The sequence below is a fragment of the Lathyrus oleraceus genome, chromosome 1 (assembly GCF_024323335.1).
Source record: "Lathyrus oleraceus cultivar Zhongwan6 chromosome 1, CAAS_Psat_ZW6_1.0, whole genome shotgun sequence".
Taxonomy (NCBI): domain Eukaryota; kingdom Viridiplantae; phylum Streptophyta; class Magnoliopsida; order Fabales; family Fabaceae; genus Lathyrus; species Lathyrus oleraceus.
This window is the reverse complement of record NC_066579.1, coordinates 439,852,964-439,873,557: the sequence shown is the minus strand read 5'-3', so window position 1 is coordinate 439,873,557 and position 20,594 is coordinate 439,852,964. Positions and strand designations below refer to the sequence as shown.

The following is a 20,594-nucleotide window of genomic DNA, read 5'->3' as shown; positions in this document are numbered from 1 at the left end:
CCGGGGCTATCGGAGTGATATGCACACCTGGCCTTAGGGTTATAACGAGAAGAAGTAGTGTTGGGATTCATAGGAGGATCTCTGAGGGTGATCAAATTTGCCTTTAGCATTCCCTGCAGTGCCTGTGCCAAGGTCATATTGATCCTGGTAAACTGCCTTCTTGGCCTGTCTTGTTTGGGCTGGAAGTTTTGAGATTGTGGTGCTGCAATCGTAACTGCTCCGATGTCATGGTCACGGTTTTTCTTGTTACGACCCTTTTGACCGTACACAGCATTTGATTCATTCCTCCCCTGATAGGACTTTTTGGTGCTTGCAGAGGCAGCCGCCTGTATCTTTCCACTTCGGATGCCGCTTTCAACACGTTCACCTGTCAATATAAGTTCAGTGAAACCTGATGAAGAACTTCCCAGTAGATGGCTGTAGAATGGGCCGGTCAGTGTGCCCATGAACATATCCACCAATTCTCTGTCAGTCATAGGGGGTTTGACTCTGCCAGCCAAATCTCTCCACTTTTGAGCATATTCTTTAAAGCTTTCTTTAGATCCCATAGTCATATTCTGCAGTTGTAGCCGGGTAGGCGCTAGTTCAGAGTTATACTGGTACTGTTTATAGAAAGCTGTTGCTAAATCAGTCCAGGTGCGGATGTCAGAGCTCTCGAGCTGATAATACCATTCCAACTGTGTGCCAGACAGGCTCTCTTGGAAGAAATGGATCCATAGCTTCCTGTCAGTGGTATGCGGCTGAATCTTTCTCACATAAGCTCTCAGATGCATCTGAGGACAGGACGCACCATCGTACTTAGTGAAAGTGGGGATTTTGAATTTGCGAGGAATGGTCACATCGGAGACCAGACCCAAACTTTCGAAATCCAGACCGGGCGCCTTCTGACCCTCCATAGCTAGCATACGTTCTTCCAGCAACTTGTACTTATCATCTCTTGGAGAGTACTGTTCATTTTCATAATCTTCATCGTCGTCCTCAGGGTTGAAGAGATCGACATTCTCCTCTTCTGAATCATTCTCTGTCTCCTCTTCTGGACCATTCGGGATCCCAAACTTGACTCCTGCGGCCTGACCTTTACGCCTTCTTCCCGGGTTAATGAAACTCACAGCTTTCTTGTCTTTCTTCTTTTCGAGCAAAAGAGCCTTCAGTTCCTCCTGCCCCTTGGATAAGCTTAGCATCATCTCCTTGAATTGAGCATTCTGAGTCTGGAGATCTTTGACAGCTTGTTCGAGATCCATTTTTCTGTCTAGAAGGAATACCGTGAGAACATTGAACTTGTAGAATACCTGTTATGCAGTGTTATGTTATGCTATGCAATGTATGAAATGTTTTCAAGGACTTTTGGAATTTAACTTTGCGTAAATCACCAACAAGAGAGAAATGTTTATTGCTAATTTCTTTGACCAATGTTCATTACAAAAGGAATAATAATAAAAATACAATGAAAGCTCAAGTCTCCCAGGGGCGGCTTCTTTTTGGGCGAAGATACGCATTGAGTCTTCGTTCCTCATTAAGCTAACTGGTAAGTTCTAACACTTTCTTCCTTTCTGCGACGAACTGAGTCTCGAAAGTATCCCTTTCTTCTCTCAACTGGATCCAGGATCTCTTTAGTTCCTCGACATTGGTAGGCATATCTGGATAAGGAATGATCTGAGGAGCACCTCCTTCAGCTTCAGGTTCGACAATCTGAGGTCCGATTGCAAGATATGGCATGACAAGTTCACGAGCTCTGGCGCGTACCCATCTGAGATAAGGTTCCATAGGAATAGAATTTTTCTGTCCTAACGTACCTCTCTTCACCATGCCCCAATCGTACAAATCTTTGACGGAGGTCTTGGGAATCGTTGTCATAGTCGAACACAATGCCTTCGATGATCATTTCATGTGGACCATCTCTTCGAGCACAACCAAACTGTCGCAGAGCTAAAGCAGGATTATAAGTAATACCTCCTCTTATTCCTAGGAGTGGTACATTAGGGAACTCGCCACAACGGTCAATGATGGTAACATTTTCCTTGAACTGAGGACACCAACAGATGTCTGGGTGGGAGAGCGACATTATCCTTTGAGACCATTTCAAATTCTGCTCGTTCTTCAAGACCGATTGAGGAAGGTGCGAAATAAACCACCTAGACAACAAAGGTATGCAGCACATGAGAGTCCCTTGCTTCTTCATGGTACGAGTGTGGAGGGAATGCAAAATGTCTCCCAGCAAGGTAGGTACAGGGTTATGAGTGAGAAATATCTTAATAGCATTCATGTCTATGAATTGGTCTGGATTAGGGAATAACACCAAGCCATAGATTAGCAATGCCAGGATGTCTTCGAAAGCACGGACATTCATAACTTTTAAGAATTCTCGGGCCTTATTTGTCAGGAATTTGGCAAGTAAACCCTTAACTCCACTCCTTGTTACCCAATTAGCTTCAATGTCGGACTTCGTCATGTGTAAAGCTGCGGCAACTTCTTCAGACTTCGGAACCTTTTCTAAACCACTGAACGGTAGTTGATCAAGGATAGGTATCCCAAGCAGTCTGGAGAATTCTTCCAATGTGGGTACCAACTGATAATCTGGGAATGTGAAGCAATGATGTTTAGGGTCGAAGAAATGGAATAAAACTCTCATCATATCTTCTTTGAACCCAGTGGTAACTAAATTGAGAAGAGAACCATGTCTCTTGATGAACTGCGCATGATCGGAAAGTTCTGACACTAAGTTCTTGAGTTGAGGAGAGATTGCTACAAGATTAATCCGGATGGTCTTCCTGGGAGCCATAGCTTTACAAAACAGAGCAAAGTTAAATCCCTAAGTCCTTGAAATGGTTATAATGTCATGATATTATGATGTTATGATGTTATTATGTTATGATGTTATGTAAACAAACACAAGCAAGTCACACAACAATCACTCCTAAGTTTTAAGGCTTGCATGAGTTCCATAGGTAAGTACCCTCCCTACTGAAGTTTGGTTGGTTCAGCCTGTCCTAGAATAGTAACCGGGTTCTAAAAGGATCTCCAATCATTGACCTTCCTTCAAGTCCACTTCAGTGCAACACCAAGTGGTTGACCGAAGCTTCCCTAAAGTCCAATCTCAAGGAGTGTAGTATCGAGTCTCAACCAACCCCAGTCGGAACCGAAGTTAGTTATCTCACTACTTTCTAATGGCCAGGATGAGTCAATTAGGGTTCTAAAGGTCTGGTTAATGCTTTAATGACACCACGCAGATGCCAAAATTTTCCTCAAGTAAACATGAGGAACATCAGGACATCCAAAGTGTCACATTAACCGTAGCCATCATTTTAACCATTCCAGTATACGCCGGATAGTCGCGATGATCTATTGCTACTTACCTAAGGTACACTAGATCCGGGTGTAGGATCTTTCACTCAAGAATACCCAAGCAATCCCTTAAAAGTAAATCAGACAATTTTAAATAAGTGATCTTGTTTTTTAAGGTAACCTCTCTTTGTAGATCCCCAGCAGAGTCGCCAGTTCTGTCATACGGTGAACTGACTTTAAGTGTTTTGCTTTGAATCGCAATGTCGCGGATAGCAAGAGTCGCCACCGACTTTTCTTTTATCCAATAAGGAAGGGTGGAAAAGAACAGGAAAAGACCTTAATTAGATTTTGGATTCGGGAGGTACATTATACAAAGGGAAGGTGTTAGCACCCTTTGTATCCATGGTTATCCATGGGCTCTTAATTGCTCAATCATTTATGTTTTTCTTGTTTGAAAAAGTGTTTGAGAAATGTGTAGGAAATGTTTTGAAAAGGAGAATTTAACTTTGTAATGATTCTTGTATGAATGTATACAAAGTGGTTATCTCATTTAGTTTTGAAAGTTGTTTAGAAAAATATAACTCGGTAATGCTTCTAGTATGAATGTATACCAAGTGGTGATTTTCTAAAAGATGTTTTGAAAGGTGTGAGGTGTGAAAAGTATATTAAGTTGTGAGTAAGCAATTAAGAGTTATACCTACCAAGGTCTTTATGGGCATTTCCTATCCTTATGAGGGTAAAACTGTCCTTACTATTGAGAAGTAAGTAGTTTTATCCTTTGGATGTAAAAGGGTCATCGTAGGGTCATCGATTGGTCATTGAAGGCAACAGTTGTGAGGACACCTTAGCGTTCGAAGGGACGATCATCATTTAACCGTAGGCTACACCGAAGGGTCATCGAGGGACAAAATCGTATATTCGAAGGCAACATCCGAGGGACTATGATTTATTTTATGATGATTTAATCGAAGGGTCTTTGCTAAGTGCATCCCCACATTCGCGGGACATGACCATAATACCGTAATATCGTAAGGCAACAAAGAGAGGTCCAAGATCACTTATTTAAAGGCAAAGTTTTACAATTAATTAGATAGCCGTAGTCAATTAGGTAATTAAGGAGAATTTCCACATTAAAATCGATTAAATAATTAGGATGAATCTCCACATTAAAATCAGCTAAATAATTAGGTAATTTAGGATGAATCTCCATGAGGGTATCCCACAAATAAAGTGGAATACCTAGCAAGCTACTTGTTCCTGGGAATATGTGAACCTTTACAACATTCAGCACACATGTCAGAATACCAAATCAGGATGTAATCAAGGATTACACCGCAAAAGAACACAGCAGTAAGAATGTAGGCAAAATAACGCATGATTAACATAGAACAAATCAGATAAGCATAGGACATAACAACCAAAATATTAGTGACTGTCACGTTCGCCTCTGCCTCGCCTAGCGAAGGCTCGCTACATGCTCGCTTAGCGATGTGCTAGCGAGTGGCTGCGGGTTTTGAATTTCAGAGCAGTACGACCTCAACCTGCTGCATGGCTTATGGCATTCAATTACAGAAATAGCATGGTCAAATATTCAGGGTACTCAGGCATACTCAAGCTCATATGCAAAATCTAATTACATATCCAAAAATTCAATCATGATGCATTATGTATTTAGAGATTACAGATTGGAAGCATAAAACAGTAATGATGCGCAAACTTGTTTGCAATTGAATTGCAACGTTGAATTGGCAGATCACTTTTGGTATCGGATTGAGTTGGGCGGCGGTAACTTCGGTGCGGATGAGCGGCCTTCAGGGTTTCTTTACTCGGAATACTCTAAGTTGATCTCCAGGGTTTCTATGCCAGGGTTTCCGTCCGTCTTCCTCTGTTTTTCGTCCTCCCTTTTTCTGACTGGAGTTGTGGTATTTATAATGCCTTTTTTCATGACCTAATGGGCTCAGAGTGAAGCCCAGAATTTTCTGTTATCTGCCAGCTTCGCTAGGCGAGCGTGTAGCGAACGTTCGCTAGGCGAAGGATTTGCTCGCCTAGCGAGCAGGCCAGTTTGGGCCATTTTCTGGATTGGGCCACTCGTGAGCTGGGCCTTTGTTCCTTTAAGATCAGTGTCATAAAAATGAGTCGGAGTGCCCTGAAAAATGTCTTGAAATATTAATGGGCAAATTTTGGGGTATGACAGCGTCCTTATGTTTAATGTGTTCTCATGATTAAGTCACACTTAATACATTAAACGGACTATCTATTCCAGGGACTTTATTAATCAACCACAATAAAGAAAATGCCTTTAAATAATTCGATACAAGTACCAAAAGTATTGGCCTCTAGGGCTTACACCAACAAATTGTTCCTATGAAACTTCTCTAACCCATATAATTAGTTAGAACCTCCATTTTTATTATTTTGATTCGCCTGTAAAGCCGCATTTTCCTGAGCCATCGCTTGAGCCATTTCTTGAAGAGATTCAGCAATTGCTTCATCATTTCTACCTCCAGCCATTTCTTTTTTCACAATCAGCCAAAACAAATTACCTAATCAAAAACAGTAAAGAAATTAACATTAAACGAAACATGCAACCAACAATGTTCACATACATGTCGGGCACAAAGGATGACTACTAGTTCACAACCTGGACGAATGGACAGACCTATTATGAAACCATAATTTAACACCCTAACTCCCCGATTCCTAATTTAGTAAAGTAATTCAATTTTTAACTCAACACTTAGAGTGTCACACATGTTTCACCAAACATAATATATATATATATATATATATATATATATATATATATATATATATATATATATATATATATATATATATATATATATATATATATATATATATATATATATATATATATATATATATATATATATATATATATATATATATAATCATGTGATTTAAGCAGCGGAAACAACAAAGTTTGACATATAACGTCTCAACAACAAATGAATAGCAAAGTGGCTTAACAACACCAAAGTGAATAAGACATGTAAAAACGAAATATAGAACAACTCGTCCTTAGTGCTACATATCAGAACGTCTCAGATGATAAATAATTAAAAAGGCCTCAATGTCGTCCTCTAGCTTAAGAAGCTACGTCTCTACCTTATTTTTTGTACTCCAGAGGAGGACATGCATAACAACAAACAAACATGGGTGAGAAAACGCTTAAATATATTAGTGATGCAAAACATAGAAAGGGTAACATATTCATCACAACCATCAATCACACGTTTATTCACAACAATAAACAATCATAATGATTACTATATCACACATGAAGGTATGTATGCAAATGTATCCACTACTCAACTCTACATGCATGCGGTACCGATTTGGACATCAGAGATATGTTACTGATTTTCATCCATACTCACTCTGGTCCCCTCTTCTGAACCAGAGCCCAACATATACGTCAATGATCCCCACTACTAAATCAGCAACGCTTCACTGATCTCATTACCGAAATCAGCTACTCGCTCCCAGTCCCCCACTTTTGAACTAGATCCCACACTAATACAAAATAGACCTTTCGCAACACCAATTTTACAACGGTTGAAGCTACGCGAATTATACCCGAGCGCATCGCACACTCAAAGATACAACAGATTCGTCATCAAACTTTATTTATTCTCGAAGGAAAGGGAAAACATCGATAAAATCCAGGGGAAAGAGAAAAGGGTAAGGAAGTCGGTTATGCGATGGGAAGGTATGAGCACCCATAACATCCATGGTACTTTATGGGAACCGTTTTGAATGTTCTTTGCAAGAATAGGTGTTATTATCTGAAGATTACTCGCGAAAGGGGAACAGGGGTTAATAGATAAGTGTGAAAAAGGTGAGAAATAGATAAATTTGAAAAAGGAAAGAAATAGATAATTGTGCTCGCCAAGGATTTGGGCCCTCGTGCCTACATATCCTTATTCGTGCAATGAGGAAATCAGAGCTCCGTAGTTCATGGAACTATGATGGATGCGTTAGTTGTTTTTAGTGGACAATATTAACGTTTGTGTTCTAATGTCGACTGGCTTGTATGCTCAAGCATGGGAGCTTTAAGCGTTTGTCTGTTTGCGGTAGAATGGATGAACTCGGATCTCACTCTAGCAGTTAAACATTGATTTCTCGTGCATGGAGGCTTAAGCGTCGTTCACGGTAGAACGGAAATAACACGTCCTTTCTGAAAAGGTTTTAAACTGAGAATGAAGCCCAAAGGCAAAACTGAGTTTGATGAGGTGAGTTTGCTTTTATTCTGAAATGAGAGTCGTGATTTGAATCGTACTAAAGTCTATGAATAGAGATTAATACAGTGAGCAATTGGGTCATTCGTCCCGCACCCAAAGATATTCAGAATGGGGGGGTAGGAATTCTCCAGTCTCATCCCTTCTCCATTGCTTAAGGATCGTTTCATACAATTTTAATTGTATGGTTAATTGTTCTTGAGTTTATTCACAAGACGGTTTTAGTTTTACTGGGAGAACAAAAGGGGGAGAAGGAAGAAACCCTGGAAGGTCGAAGTCTAATCTTCAGTATGATCTTCATGTCTGGTCTTCGCATCTATGTAGAAAGACTTATCAATTATTCGATTTAAATTGCACTAAAGTCTATGAATAGAGATTAATACAGTAAGAAATTGGGTCATTCGTACCCGTACCCAAAGATATTCAGAATGGGGGTAGGAATTCCCTAGTCTCATTCCTTCTCTATTACTTAAGGCTCATGACGTGCAATTTGCATCATAATCGATGAGTGTTGAATTTAAATTTCCTTGCAGCTTCCTATGATGAAGATTTGTCTGTAAAGAATGAAGAAGCTTGTCGATTAATTTGAATCAAATTATGCTAAAGACTATGAATATAGGTGAATACGATGAGCAACTGGGCCATTCGTCTCGTATCCAAAGATATTCAGAATGAGGGTAGGAATTCTCTAGTCCCATTCCTTCTCTATTACTTAAGACTCATGGCACACAACTTGGCTCATGATCGACAAATGTTGAATTTGACCTTTGTAGTGCTTGAAATAGTAGTCATGTCTTGTACTTATTTGAATGGCTTGAAGTCTTGATCTTGATCTTTAAATCTTGTTTGAAGTTGGAGATCCAGTATTCAGTACGTCTTGAACATAAGAACTTGCTTTATCAAGTGATCAAGGGTCTTTTGATCACTTGACTAAGCTTGGGGAAATAAGCACAGTCAAAGGATTTAGTTGATCAAAGCGTACTTTGATCAACTTAATCAGTTGGGGAAAAGTTAGTTGAAAATGAATATACAACTACCTAAAGGGTTAATGACCAAATAGAATATTTCTACAATGCCTAAAACCTAAAACTAAGGGAGCATGCAAAATTGGACTATTTTAGATTTTAGGGGTAAAACAGTCAATTCAATAATTACGGATACTGAATTAAATTTCTACTCATGAAAAGTTCTAAGTAAACTCCATTAAATCTAAATAAGATCTAATTATTCTAAAATCTTAACTTGGTTAATTCTAATTAATTCTAAGTCTAAAACTAATCAAAATTTCTAATCAAATCTTAAAAACCTAATGAAATTCTAAAATTGATCTAAATTTAATTGATTTCTAATGTTTCAATTAACACTAAATTTCTAATTAAATCCCAAACACTTACTCCAATTAACCTACATCCCTAACAAAAAATCTAATTAAACTAAAGCTCCTAATCATCCTAATTAACCTAATTCTTCTACTTAACATCTACTTAATCATAACGAAGACAATGAGTTTAATTAAATAGATAAAGATCAATAGGCCTTCATCAATGGATAATGGGGGGTGAAGACCCACTGAATGGGAGGTGCAGGTTGGAAGGTGTTGTTTGGGCTTGAGCCCACACTGGACCCAACTACACCAACCGGACCGGATTATCCGTAGCGAACCGGATATCCAAACAGCAACACAATACAAACTCCATCGTGCCTTCCATCTTCGCTTCCAATCCATTTGGTGCGCATGCGAAGCGAACAGCAGGAAGACGAAGAACGAAGCCTCCACAATCACAATCACTTCAATCATTGACATTTAATCTTCGCATTCAACTTGTCTCTGTGAGAGTGATTATGATGATCGTGATGAATGAATCCCGTGAATGACGGTGAGGGATGAATTTATAAAGCTGAGAACGGCTAACTGAATCTGGTAGCTCTGTTAGGGTAGAGTTAGCTCAGTTATCTTTCTAAGTAGAAGTTTGTTAGAGTTCATTAATTCTGTTAGATTTTCAGTTAATTGGGATGAGTGGATTCAGTTAGAACTCAGTTAGAATTTGGAATTCAGTTTTCTGTTATGTTGTGAGGCTCGAATTTCATTCCTTTTTTTGTTATGAGATTGGTTACACTTCAGTCTGTTAGGGTGAATGGTTAGTTAGATGTTAGGCTGAGTGAATGATGAAACCTGGTAGCTGACTTTTCACTACTGTTACGGATATTAGTTGATTTATGGTCTTCTTTTGCTATGGATTTGTAATGCAAAGCAATTTTTGTTTGTGCCTATATGCAGGTGGATTTAATTTCGAAGGTGCTTGGACTGAAGTGTAACATTGCCGTTAATTAATCAATGAGCTTGTTAGGTGTTAAATTTCTGTCGTGAAATGCGTGGCTACTGTTGGTCTGTTGTCATGTTGTAGATGTTTGCGCAATGCATGTTGCTGTTTGTGAACTGAAGGCAGTTGGAATTTGATCAAGTGACAGGTTAGTTGATGATTCATTTAAATGCATTGTTGTTGGCATGTTCTATCAATGTTGGTTGGGGCGTGGAGTGAAGCTGGCTAGGACTCGAGTCTATGTTGCGAGTTTGTTGAAGTTAACTGGAGCGCTGCCAACCTGTTAGTTATGTGATGGAAATTGGTATAATGTGGTTAGAAAGTGGAGTTGTCATTGCCATGCTTGTGTGACTTGCAGCGTTTACAGTGGTGTTCGCTACATGATGTTGCTCCTGGTAATTGTCTGAATGAAGCTCACCTCGCACAGGTAATCCGAAATTCTTTCTTTTAGTCTTATATTTACTTCAAGAGACATAACTAACCATTCTCGAAGTGGATCAATTGCAGGATTTGTAACCTGCGCAAACCGCTGCTTAAAGTAATCAAAAAGCATGTGAGGTTTCTGAGATAACGCTGCCAATGGAAAATGTAGGTTCCTTTTTTTGAGAAGCCATACTCTTAATCACCATATGGACATTTTCACTTGATTACCCAAATGCCTGTTGGTTTCTTAATACTGTATCATTCTCCATCACAGAGGATGAAATGAAATTCCCAGACTTCAAAGACCGCAGATTTTCCTTGATCCAATCCCCATATGGGTTTGATAAGGCTACTCGTTTTTTAACCTCCATATTCTCATAGACCTGGCCACCGAGTAAATCAACTGTCATTATCATGCCTGGACCTAATCGACCTTTCAAGATAACCTTTGATTCATCCATTGGTACAACACCAACCTCACAAGCAACATAGACCATATTGTCTGATGTTCACCAATACCTAGCAGGTCAAAGTCCATTCCGATCAAGGCATGCACCAGCAATTTTTTTAATCACTGAACAAAAGCAATGCGGGCCCATCCCAAGCTTCCATCTGGCCTTGTAGTAGTCACATAAGTCAATTGCCTTAGGGTATTTGATTGTTAATGTTGTAATTTGAAATGGTGTAATTTGGAATTTATTTGTGAATGAATTTTGAAAATGAATGTATGGTTCATGGTGGTAAGTTAGAGATGTAATTTGGTTTTTTTGGATGAACATGGCAATGTTTTGAATTGAATAGAATTATTGAATGTAAATTGGAAGAAATTTGGTGGGATGAAAAATCTTGGTCAGTTGACTTTCGTCAATAGTTGACCAAAAGTCAAATCGGGTCAAAAATATATATATTTTTGTATAGAATTGGATTTTTGGGAGGATTTTTAATGCGGTGCTTGGATTTTGAAGTGAAGATGAATTTGAATGCGAAGATGTATGGTAAAAAATGAAACTTGTATTCTAAGTAACATATTTTCCCTTCAAAATGTGGTTTGAAATCAACTTAAATCAAAGGTCTTGTAGGCACCATAAAGCCTTTATCGATGAGGCGTGAGTATATCATGAAACTTAAATCAATGGATCAGTCATGAATGAAGAGTGAAAAACTTGAATGCACCATGATCTTTTAAACCAATGCATGAGTCTTGAAAGATCCATATGAGGACTTTAACAATCAATACCGTGAAACCATAATCCTCTAGTGAACTTAATGAATAACATGATACAGATCATGATGACCAAACAACCCCTCCCATGAGCTAGGGTTTCACAATCCTCATACCAAACCAACAGTTCCAAGCATATCTGATCAAGGTTTTAAGCGTACACCAGGCAATGAGGCTTACAACCCCTATGAACCAACAAGCTAGGGTTCTATATGGACTGAACTCCAAAATCCAAGCTCCAAGACCTCAAGCGTCTATCCACTAGGGTCTTGATTAATCACCACTCCAAAAGTCTACCAAGCAAGGCATTTGAATACCAATTACCCTGATTAGAATTTTAAACCAAGCATAAAGCTCCACCAACAACTTCTCTGAACATGGACACACAGTTAGAGTTTAGAAGTCCAGTTCATGCACAGAAGCCAAGCAACAAGATTCCTCAAGATCAAGAATTAAGATTGTAACCCACATAATGGGCAATACCATAATCTTCAAGCCAAGTCCCTGATTTTATCAACCATGAACCTTGAATCTATGATACTTGTTAGAAAATGTTACTCATGAATTAAGGATGCACATGAATGAGTATGAATGAGGTTAGATGGATATCAAGTTATAGGTTAGATGAAAAGCAAAAGGGAGAGCAAATTTTGGAGTATGACAACAGTCATAGTGTTAATCATGGTAATAGTTTATTTCTGGGCGTTTTTTTTTATTTACTAAAAGACATGTCACAATGGTCAAATGAAGTAATCATAGTGAAAGGTACATGGAGTGAAATGGTTCGAATCTAGCACCAACAATTAGCCATTTATCGTGATAAAAAAATGTGATTGACAATGTATATCACCACAGTTTTTATTACCAACCGTGATGAAAGGTGATACTTATTTATATATAAGAGAAATTATATCTCGCTTCAGTACATAACAATCGTCTCTCTCAAAACAAAAGCCTAACAACTATTTCACTCGTCTCTCTCCAAACGAAACCCTAACAACTCTGTCACTCGTCTCTCTCATATGGAAACCCCAAAACGAAACCATAATATCAAATTTTAACCAATGCGTATTTACAGGTTCATTTTCTCTATAGTTTTTTTTTCAAAATTTGTTTCAATAACTTGTTTCATGATGTATGAACTTTCTTCTTGTTTTGATTTGTAGGCAGGGATGTTTGTTTCAATAAAGAGGATAAAGTTAAAGTTAACGTTGCAAACTTGTAGATAAGGATGTTAAGTTTGTTGCTCTAACTTTAGCTTCATCCTTATTTCATTGTGGACACACCATTATAGGATACATATGGTACGTTTCTGAAGCATTATATGGCTTGATATGTTGTATTTGTTGTTTTTAGTTTATTGTTAATGAATGTTGTTGTTAATGTTTGTCTAAAAGATAAGTTTATTATATATTATGTGGTTTGAGTGTTTTTCCAATTCCTTACCGAATATATAACTTTTCAAATTGCATTAGCAAATTATGATATGATAGATAAAATTGTATTAGAAAACAAGTACAAGTTCAAATTTTGACAAGAATTCTTCACACCATTAACTACATATTTTTCTTTGACAATTAGAACTTGGTTTAATGATTGTAGGTCTCCAACCACCTCTCTCTCTCCACCTCTAATATTGTTTGCAAAGTAGATAATATTTTGCAAAAAGAACTAGAGGTGAGGGCAAGACGGTTGAAGAACTACAATCATTAAATCAAGTTTTAACTATTAAAGAGCAAAATATAGATAAGGAGTTGAAAATCTCTTCTCAAGCATTGAACATGAACGTGTTCTTCTAATATAACTTAATTTGTCAAATTATAATGTTCTAGTGCAGATTGAAAGGTTATATGTTTAGTGAGCATTGGAGAAATAAGCTTTCCACATAATTTATAATAAACTCGGATTTATATATCACAACGGTTGTTTAGCACAATCGTTGTTAAATATGTTACATTAAAGGATATCAGAACGGTTGTTTAAAGTAATTACTGTAGTAGGTAGCATGCTACGTAGATACAATCACGGTCGCACTTCCATGGTGGAAAGCATCATACATACAATCACACATTACCTCACAACGGTTGGAGGCAGCTTCTAGATCCTTCATGTCGAACTCCTTATCGAGTTCAGTCTTCACCTTCATGACATCCTCGACATTGTTGCTTGCTATGAGGATGTCATCCACATAAAGCAACAAAATAACAAGTGAATTTGCAGGTCAAAATCTGAAGTAAACACAGTGGTCGAACTGGCTTCTAGTGAGACCTATGTGTGCCATGAACTTGTCGAACTGGCTTCTAGTGAAACCTGTGTGTGCCATCAACTCGTGGAATCTCTTATTCCATTGTCGAGGTAATTGTTTCAGACCATATAACGACCTATTCAGTTGCACACATAATCTTCATTTCCCTTTTATGCATACCCTTCAGGTTGCCTCATCAGAATTGTTCATTTAGATCACCATACAGGAAGGTTGTCTTCACATCCATCAGTTCAAATTCTAGGTTGAACTTTGCCACCAAAGCAAGCAACATTCGAATGGATCTATGCTTTATAACATGTGAGATCACATCATTGAGGTCGACACCTTCTTTATGAGTGAACCCCCTAACAACCAATATTGTCTTAAATCGCTTCGACATCACTCCTTCGAATCATTCCTTAACCTTGAAAATCTACTTACAACTGACTAACCTCGCCCCTACAGGTTTCTCGATTAGCTCCCAAGTGTTATTATCATGAAGATATTTCATCTCATCATCCATGGCTTTCAGCCATTCAGTATTATTTCGACTCCTTACAACTTCCTTGTAGTCTTTAGGTTCTTCATCAAGAACCTCACTTATAGAGATTAAGGCAAATGTTATGAGATCTGCATAACCAAGTATCTGAGGTAGCTTGATGACTCTTCTCGACCTATCTCTTGCCAACAGATAGTCATTATCAGTCTCCTCATATTCATCAGCAACTTGTGTTTCTTCTTCAACTTCATTTGAGTTATGCAATTTAGCATCACTATACTCCACCTCAACAAGAATCTCTTCCTGATCCAGCTCTTCTCCAAAGATATTGGTATTTCGACCAACGTCATCAGATTTCTTGAAAGTCATCTCGGCTTTATTGAAAACTACATCTCAACTTGTGATACACCTCCTATGACCTGGCTCTAGGCACCACATATAAGCTTTGACTCCTTCAGGGTATCCAAGGAACATACATCTTAGAGCTTTAGGTTCGACCTTGTCTTGCCTAATGTGGTGAGCATATGCTACATAGCCAAATACCCTAAGTTTGTTGATATTAGGTGGATATCCCAACCAAACTTCTTCAGGTGTCTTTATCCCCAAGGCAATCGAAGAACGCCTATTTATCAGGTATGTTGCAATTGCAGCAACTTCAGCCCAAAGCACCTTCTTCAATCCAACATTAACCAACATGCACCTCACTTTTTCTAGAATGGTTCGATTAAACCTTTCAGCCAAACCATTTTGTTGAGGATTACCTACATTAGTTATGTGCCTTGTAATATCAGACGCGACACAATAGCTGTCGAAATCCTCATTGCAAACTTCAAGACCATTGTCGATCCTTAACCTCTTGACCTTCCTTCCAGTTTGGTTTTCGACCATAGTCTTCCAACTTTTGAAATTTTCAAAAGTTTCATCCTTAGCTTTTTGAATGAATATCCATAACTTTCTTGAATATCATCAACTATGGATAGGAAATACTTTGCACCTGAGTGTGCCTTGTCGGCCCCTAAACATCAACATGAATGTAATTAAGGGATCCATGTGTTCTTTGTTTACCTTTGTTTCCTCATGCCTCTCAAGACTTCTTTTGACCCCTTCATTACCCTTAGGATACTTTGCTCTCCTTTGGAAACATATCCTTTCTTGTTGAATTCACCAAGAGAAATCAAGTTTCTCTTAAGTTCAGGTACATACCTGACACCAATCAATAGCCTTATTGACTCATCATGGAGCTTGAATCTCATAAATGCAATACCTGCAATTTTGCAAGCTTTGTTGTTTCCCAACAACACTGATCCACCATCTTGATCACATAATTCCTCAAACACGTCTTTGTTTGGAGTCATGTGCCAAGTACATCCTAAATCCATAATCCACTCCTTGCTAGAATCACTGCTTGAAACCACTAGGACATCATATGATTCATAATCATCTTGCACAATGATTACATTACCATTATCCTTTCCACCATAATTATTCAGACGTTCATGGCACACCTTTATTGTATGACCCTCCTTCTTACGATGATAACACCTTATTGCAGAAGTATCACCACCATAAGAATTATGTGGAACCTTACCCTTATTCCTCTTATACCTGCCATCTTTCTTTGAGCACTTTCCTTTGACGGACAAACCTTATTCGACAGATGATGGCTTTTACTCTTTCCGTTTGTTCAAATCCTTAAAGTAAAAGGTTGATTGAGCTTCTTCAAAGGTCAATGAATCTCTTCCATACAAGAGAGATTCTTTGAAATGAACATGAGATCTTGATAAAGCACACAACATCAGTAACGTTTGATCTTCATCATCAATCTTGACCTCAATATTTTTAAGATCAAGAATCAACTTATTGAACATATACAACTGCTCAGCCAAGACTTTGTCTTCACTCATCTTAAATAAATACAAAGCTTTCTTCAGGTAGAGACGATTGGCCAAAGATTTTGTCATATACAAACCCTCGAATTTGCTCCACACACCTGTTGTCGTCTTCTCCTTTGAGACCTGTCGAAGAACCTTATCACCAAAGCTCAATATAACGGTACTGTGAGCTTTCTCGATCATCGTAGTTTTCTCCTTCTCCGTTAGAGAAACATTCATCTTTTCTGATCCTCTCAACGCTTCTAACAAACCCTGCTGAACCAGTAAGACTTGTATTTTCAAGCGTCATAAACCAAAATCATTCACACCGTGAATTTCTCAATCTCATACTAATTAACGACATCTTCTCCTTCACGTTCACCGCACCAATTTGTTGTGAAAGCGATGTCCATAAAACAGAGTATGATCATTTCTTGATTAACAAGAAACCACAAAGTAAAAGAGAATAGATGAGAAAGGACAATCAAAGTGGTTAAAATATCGGATTCTTGATTCAATTACACATTAGGGAAGAATGTTTACAATTGAATCTCAACCACACCATTTTCTCCACCTAAACAGGATTATCAGATAGAGAAGTGAGAATCGGTATGTTATTTATAAGAAAATTAAATCCTAACTTTCAACTAACATACCAATTGGCCCAACAGACTAGTCAAATTCAACATGTTAACCAAAATAACAATCTAACATATTTCTGCATCTAATAACAGACTTCGACTACGGCATACACATCTTCGACTACTGTCAAACCATGAAGTTAACTTTATCGAGACTAGAGTTCGATCCAAATACCACAACATGATATGTTAACTAACTTCATATTTTAAAATGACTCCTTTACCTAATTTCAGAGAACTTAAAATGTATCCAACTCTAGTATTCTACACCCTTACAAACCAAAAAATTAACGGAAAGAATCTACGCAGAATATAATTTATAATTTGTTGTTTTCGATTATATTGAAATACAACATGGTTATAGAGAAGTATTGGCAAAGCAAATACTCTTCGAGTAGAAAGAGAAACTATTAGCAAGACCAACTCACAAACCATTACCAAACAATACAAAATGGAATATCTAATACTTTCAGAAAGAAAAAGCATATATCACTTGAAGAATATATTGTTTTCCATAGATGACACTTTTAGATAATTCTTAGCAGCAAAAGAAATATCAAAATACTTTCAGATAATATCATCTATTTACTATAGAAATGTCTTCATTGGGTCATTAGGATCAATATCAGAAATAAGAGGGAGATCAATTGGCACAGATTCTACACTCAAACCTATATCTCTCAGCTTTCTGATAACTTCCTCAAAGACAAGTTGATTTCCTCCGTTAGTCAGATGCAAACCGTCACTACATTTCAGTAAAACAAATCGTAATTAAATGGTAAATCATAAAAGTTGTTGACATTTAGATTCAAAATGCTGCAAGCGAAGATAAACGAAGAAAGTAAGTTTTAGAAACCTTAAATAGTATTTTTCCCAGCCGGATGAGTATTGCATTTTGGTCCAGAGATCAATGACGGGAACTTGACATTCATTGGCTACAGCAATGCATGCTCTAGCATATTCACCAGCAGCCTCGTTTGTCCTTTCGGGAAGATTCTCTGGATTGTCCAGATATGGATACCTGAAATATATTTTTAGAATTTCTTCAAGTGTGATAAACCTCTATTAGCATTATATATCTAAATCTCACAAACAAAGAAAAACCTTATAAAATCAGTTACAGCATGATGAACAAAGGGTCAATAAAGAAATACCTAAGTCGCGCTTCTTCATCAATGGGAGGAGGAGTTATGAGGAGAACATGAGTTGTAGGCCATCGTTTCTGAAATTCAAAGAAAATTTGCAATATCCATTTATACCATTTTATAATAGTTTCTCTTAATTTTTTTTTTTGTCGTCCTCTACCTCTAGCAGTTTGACTACCACAAACGGTTTTTCTCGTGCAATGAATTGTCCTAACAGACACTTCTAGACATACATACATATATGTATACATATAAGGGTCAATAATCGATAACTTTCTTAATAGAAGTGTCAACTGTCCCATAATCCCACCTTGCTAACATGCGTACCTACCAAACAGCTCATAGGTGACCAAACCAAATGATAACATAACTGCATGGAAGCCAAATAATGACAGAAAAAAATACACAATTCAGTAAAAAGTGGATCTTTTACACAAGCATCTCGTGCAAAATCCATGACCACAGAAAAGCATGGAATAAAAAAAAAACTTTGGAGAATCCCTATAGCACCAGCCATTGTATCACTTATTCTATAGGCCCCGCTTCTATTATTCAATTCCTAAAGCCCCACAAGGTTGCAACAACCAATATTTGAGTACCTCAGAAGATACATAAATCATCATAACAACCAACCCCACCAAAGGACAAATTATTAATCTTTTTGTAACACTATCATGCAATATAATATATACAGCCAAAGCCCGCTTATCATGCCAAAAGGGTCAAAACTATTTTTAAGTCTTTTGTATTACTAGTATGTATCACCAAAACAATTCATAATCATGACATATTAGATGTCAGACACATGTCATTTTCGGACACAAAACCATCCTATATGATTACATTCAATTAAAATATGCTAGTAACACACTCTTTTCAAGATATTTATTTATTTAATAAATTCATATGATGTCTAGATTATTAGAAAAATCGATTTGAATTTCAACACATAGAAGAGTGTGTTTCCACTGTAGGGACCCTCTAACTTTTGTGAGGGAACTGCCTTCTAATTTTCTCTCCATCTCTCTCTAAAAATCATCTCTCCCACATCATGTTTCCCTCTCTTTTTCTTCTCTTTCTCACTTGATCACTATCATTTTCTAAAATTATTATAGAAGTCAAAGCAATCGAAATGAACCAATCTCACTTTCCACAAGGGGCTCAGTTGAAATCAAAACAAAACTTTGTATGGATCGACCCAACACAAAAATTATTATAGTTAGTTATTACGTGTGGGATTCGAACTTCAAACTTGAGAGGAGTGCCACTAACAACATATATAAATAAAATTCCCTACAAGGAATATGAATTGTTACTTGTTACCTTGAAGAAGGAGACAATGGTGCGAAGATTCTCCTTGTATTCAGAAAGAGGCACATGTTGAAAAGCAGAGTATCTATTAGGAAGACAAGCATCATTAGCCCCAAAGAAAACAGTCAAAGCAATAGGATCAGTTTCCTGCGACGCAGGAAAAACCCTTTCCAACATCTTCAACGCCCATCTCGTATTATACCCACTGTACCCTCTAAGAACCACATCCACCTAACAAACAACACAAAGCTTCAAATTTTAAACCCAATTCACAAAACCCATCACGAGAAAAACATAAAAATACAAAGAAAACATGGGTTTTACCGTGCGAGAGAAATGGTGGGTAAGAGAAGCACCCCATCCTCCAAGTTGGAAGGAATCCTCGGTGATGGAATCACCGAAAAGAACAATCTTTGGGCGCATCGTGGTGTTGGTTCAGAGAAGTGTGTGTCTCGTGAATGCAGAAATTTAAAGAGAAAAACAAAAAGAAGATTCAGTAGCGTGTATCTATCTCCTAGTACCTTTGTGGAAGAATTAATAGATAAATAAATAGAACTTTCTTGTAATCAGTTCCTTTTCGGTGGAAAAAAGGCTGCAATTTTAAAAATGCAGAGTGCACTAAAAAAAGACGCATGCTGACAGAGAGGCGCAACAGAAACCGGTGAGTGATAGGGACACAAAGGACTCCATGCTCGATCTCCAACAGACTAAAACATCTAGAATATTCTCCCTTCGTTACGTTGTCTAAATGCTTACGAAACTAATAAGATGGAATAGTCTAAATCCTTACGAAACTAATAAGATGGGATAATATGAGATAATTTATGTTTAAATAGTATTTTGTTTCTAATAAATTGACGAATTTTTGGTTAAGAATTAACTTTGTTGATTTGATTTTTGTTTTTTAATTTTATTTTAAAACTAATTAATTATACGGTTTATTTAACTAATCTTTTATGTGTTAATAAAAAATTTAACAAAATATATTTTTTGTTGCGATTCAAATTTACCCCAGATTAAAATACTTTTTTCTTTACTATTCGGTCCCATCAACTTTTGTTTAATAGTTGCACCGAAATTCTAATATATAAAAATTACACTAAATTCAAATTTTTATAATTTCATTCTAATATGCAATTGTCTCATAAGTGTGATTATATAACAAGAAACAACGACAAAAAAAATAATCATCACCAACATGTTCATCTAACCATTTAGTATCTATAAGTGTTTATGAGATATTCATGTATATTTTGCGTTATGCATATTGAAGATTTTGAAAGGAATAAAGAAAAGTCTGATTAAGCTTTAGTGGAAGATGGTGGTGAAGATTGTGAGAAAAGAGTAAATAATAAAGTTATAGAATCAAACT

At 37.3% G+C, this 20,594-nt stretch overlaps 1 protein-coding gene and 1 long non-coding RNA gene across 2 annotated transcripts; one reads left to right on the top strand and one right to left on the bottom strand.

The window, feature by feature from the left end:
• The first annotated feature begins 9,227 nt into the window (after positions 1-9,227).
• Positions 9,228-11,045, top strand: LOC127081142 (uncharacterized). The gene is made up of 3 exons (XR_007788062.1): positions 9,228-9,421; positions 9,823-10,292; positions 10,373-11,045. It is a non-coding gene; the product is annotated as an uncharacterized LOC127081142 (long non-coding RNA).
• A 6,188-nt stretch (positions 11,046-17,233) lies between these two features.
• On the bottom strand, positions 17,234-20,022 carry LOC127081133 (GDSL esterase/lipase At5g45920). Its single transcript, XM_051021418.1, has 5 exons — positions 19,547-20,022; positions 19,235-19,453; positions 17,921-17,988; positions 17,623-17,787; positions 17,234-17,511 (listed from the first exon to the last, which is right to left on the bottom strand). Exons 1-5 carry the CDS (start codon positions 19,643-19,645, stop codon positions 17,355-17,357), a joined length of 708 nt encoding a protein of 235 aa, XP_050877375.1. The 5' UTR covers positions 19,646-20,022; the 3' UTR covers positions 17,234-17,354.
• Between the last annotated feature and the right edge of the window lie 572 nt (positions 20,023-20,594).

Bases quoted from the DNA above. Each gene is read 5' to 3' on its own strand.
- LOC127081133 (XM_051021418.1), bottom strand. From the start codon at position 19,645: ATGCGCCCAAAGATTGTTCTTTTCGGTGATTCCATCACCGAGGATTCC. The intron at 19,454-19,546 runs GTAAAACCCATG...GTTGTTTGTTAG, and splicing joins CCCACCATTTCTCTCGCACG to GTGGATGTGGTTCTTAGAGG. The intron at 17,788-17,920 runs GTATTTCTTTAT...AATATATTTCAG, and splicing joins GATGAAGAAGCGCGACTTAG to GTATCCATATCTGGACAATC.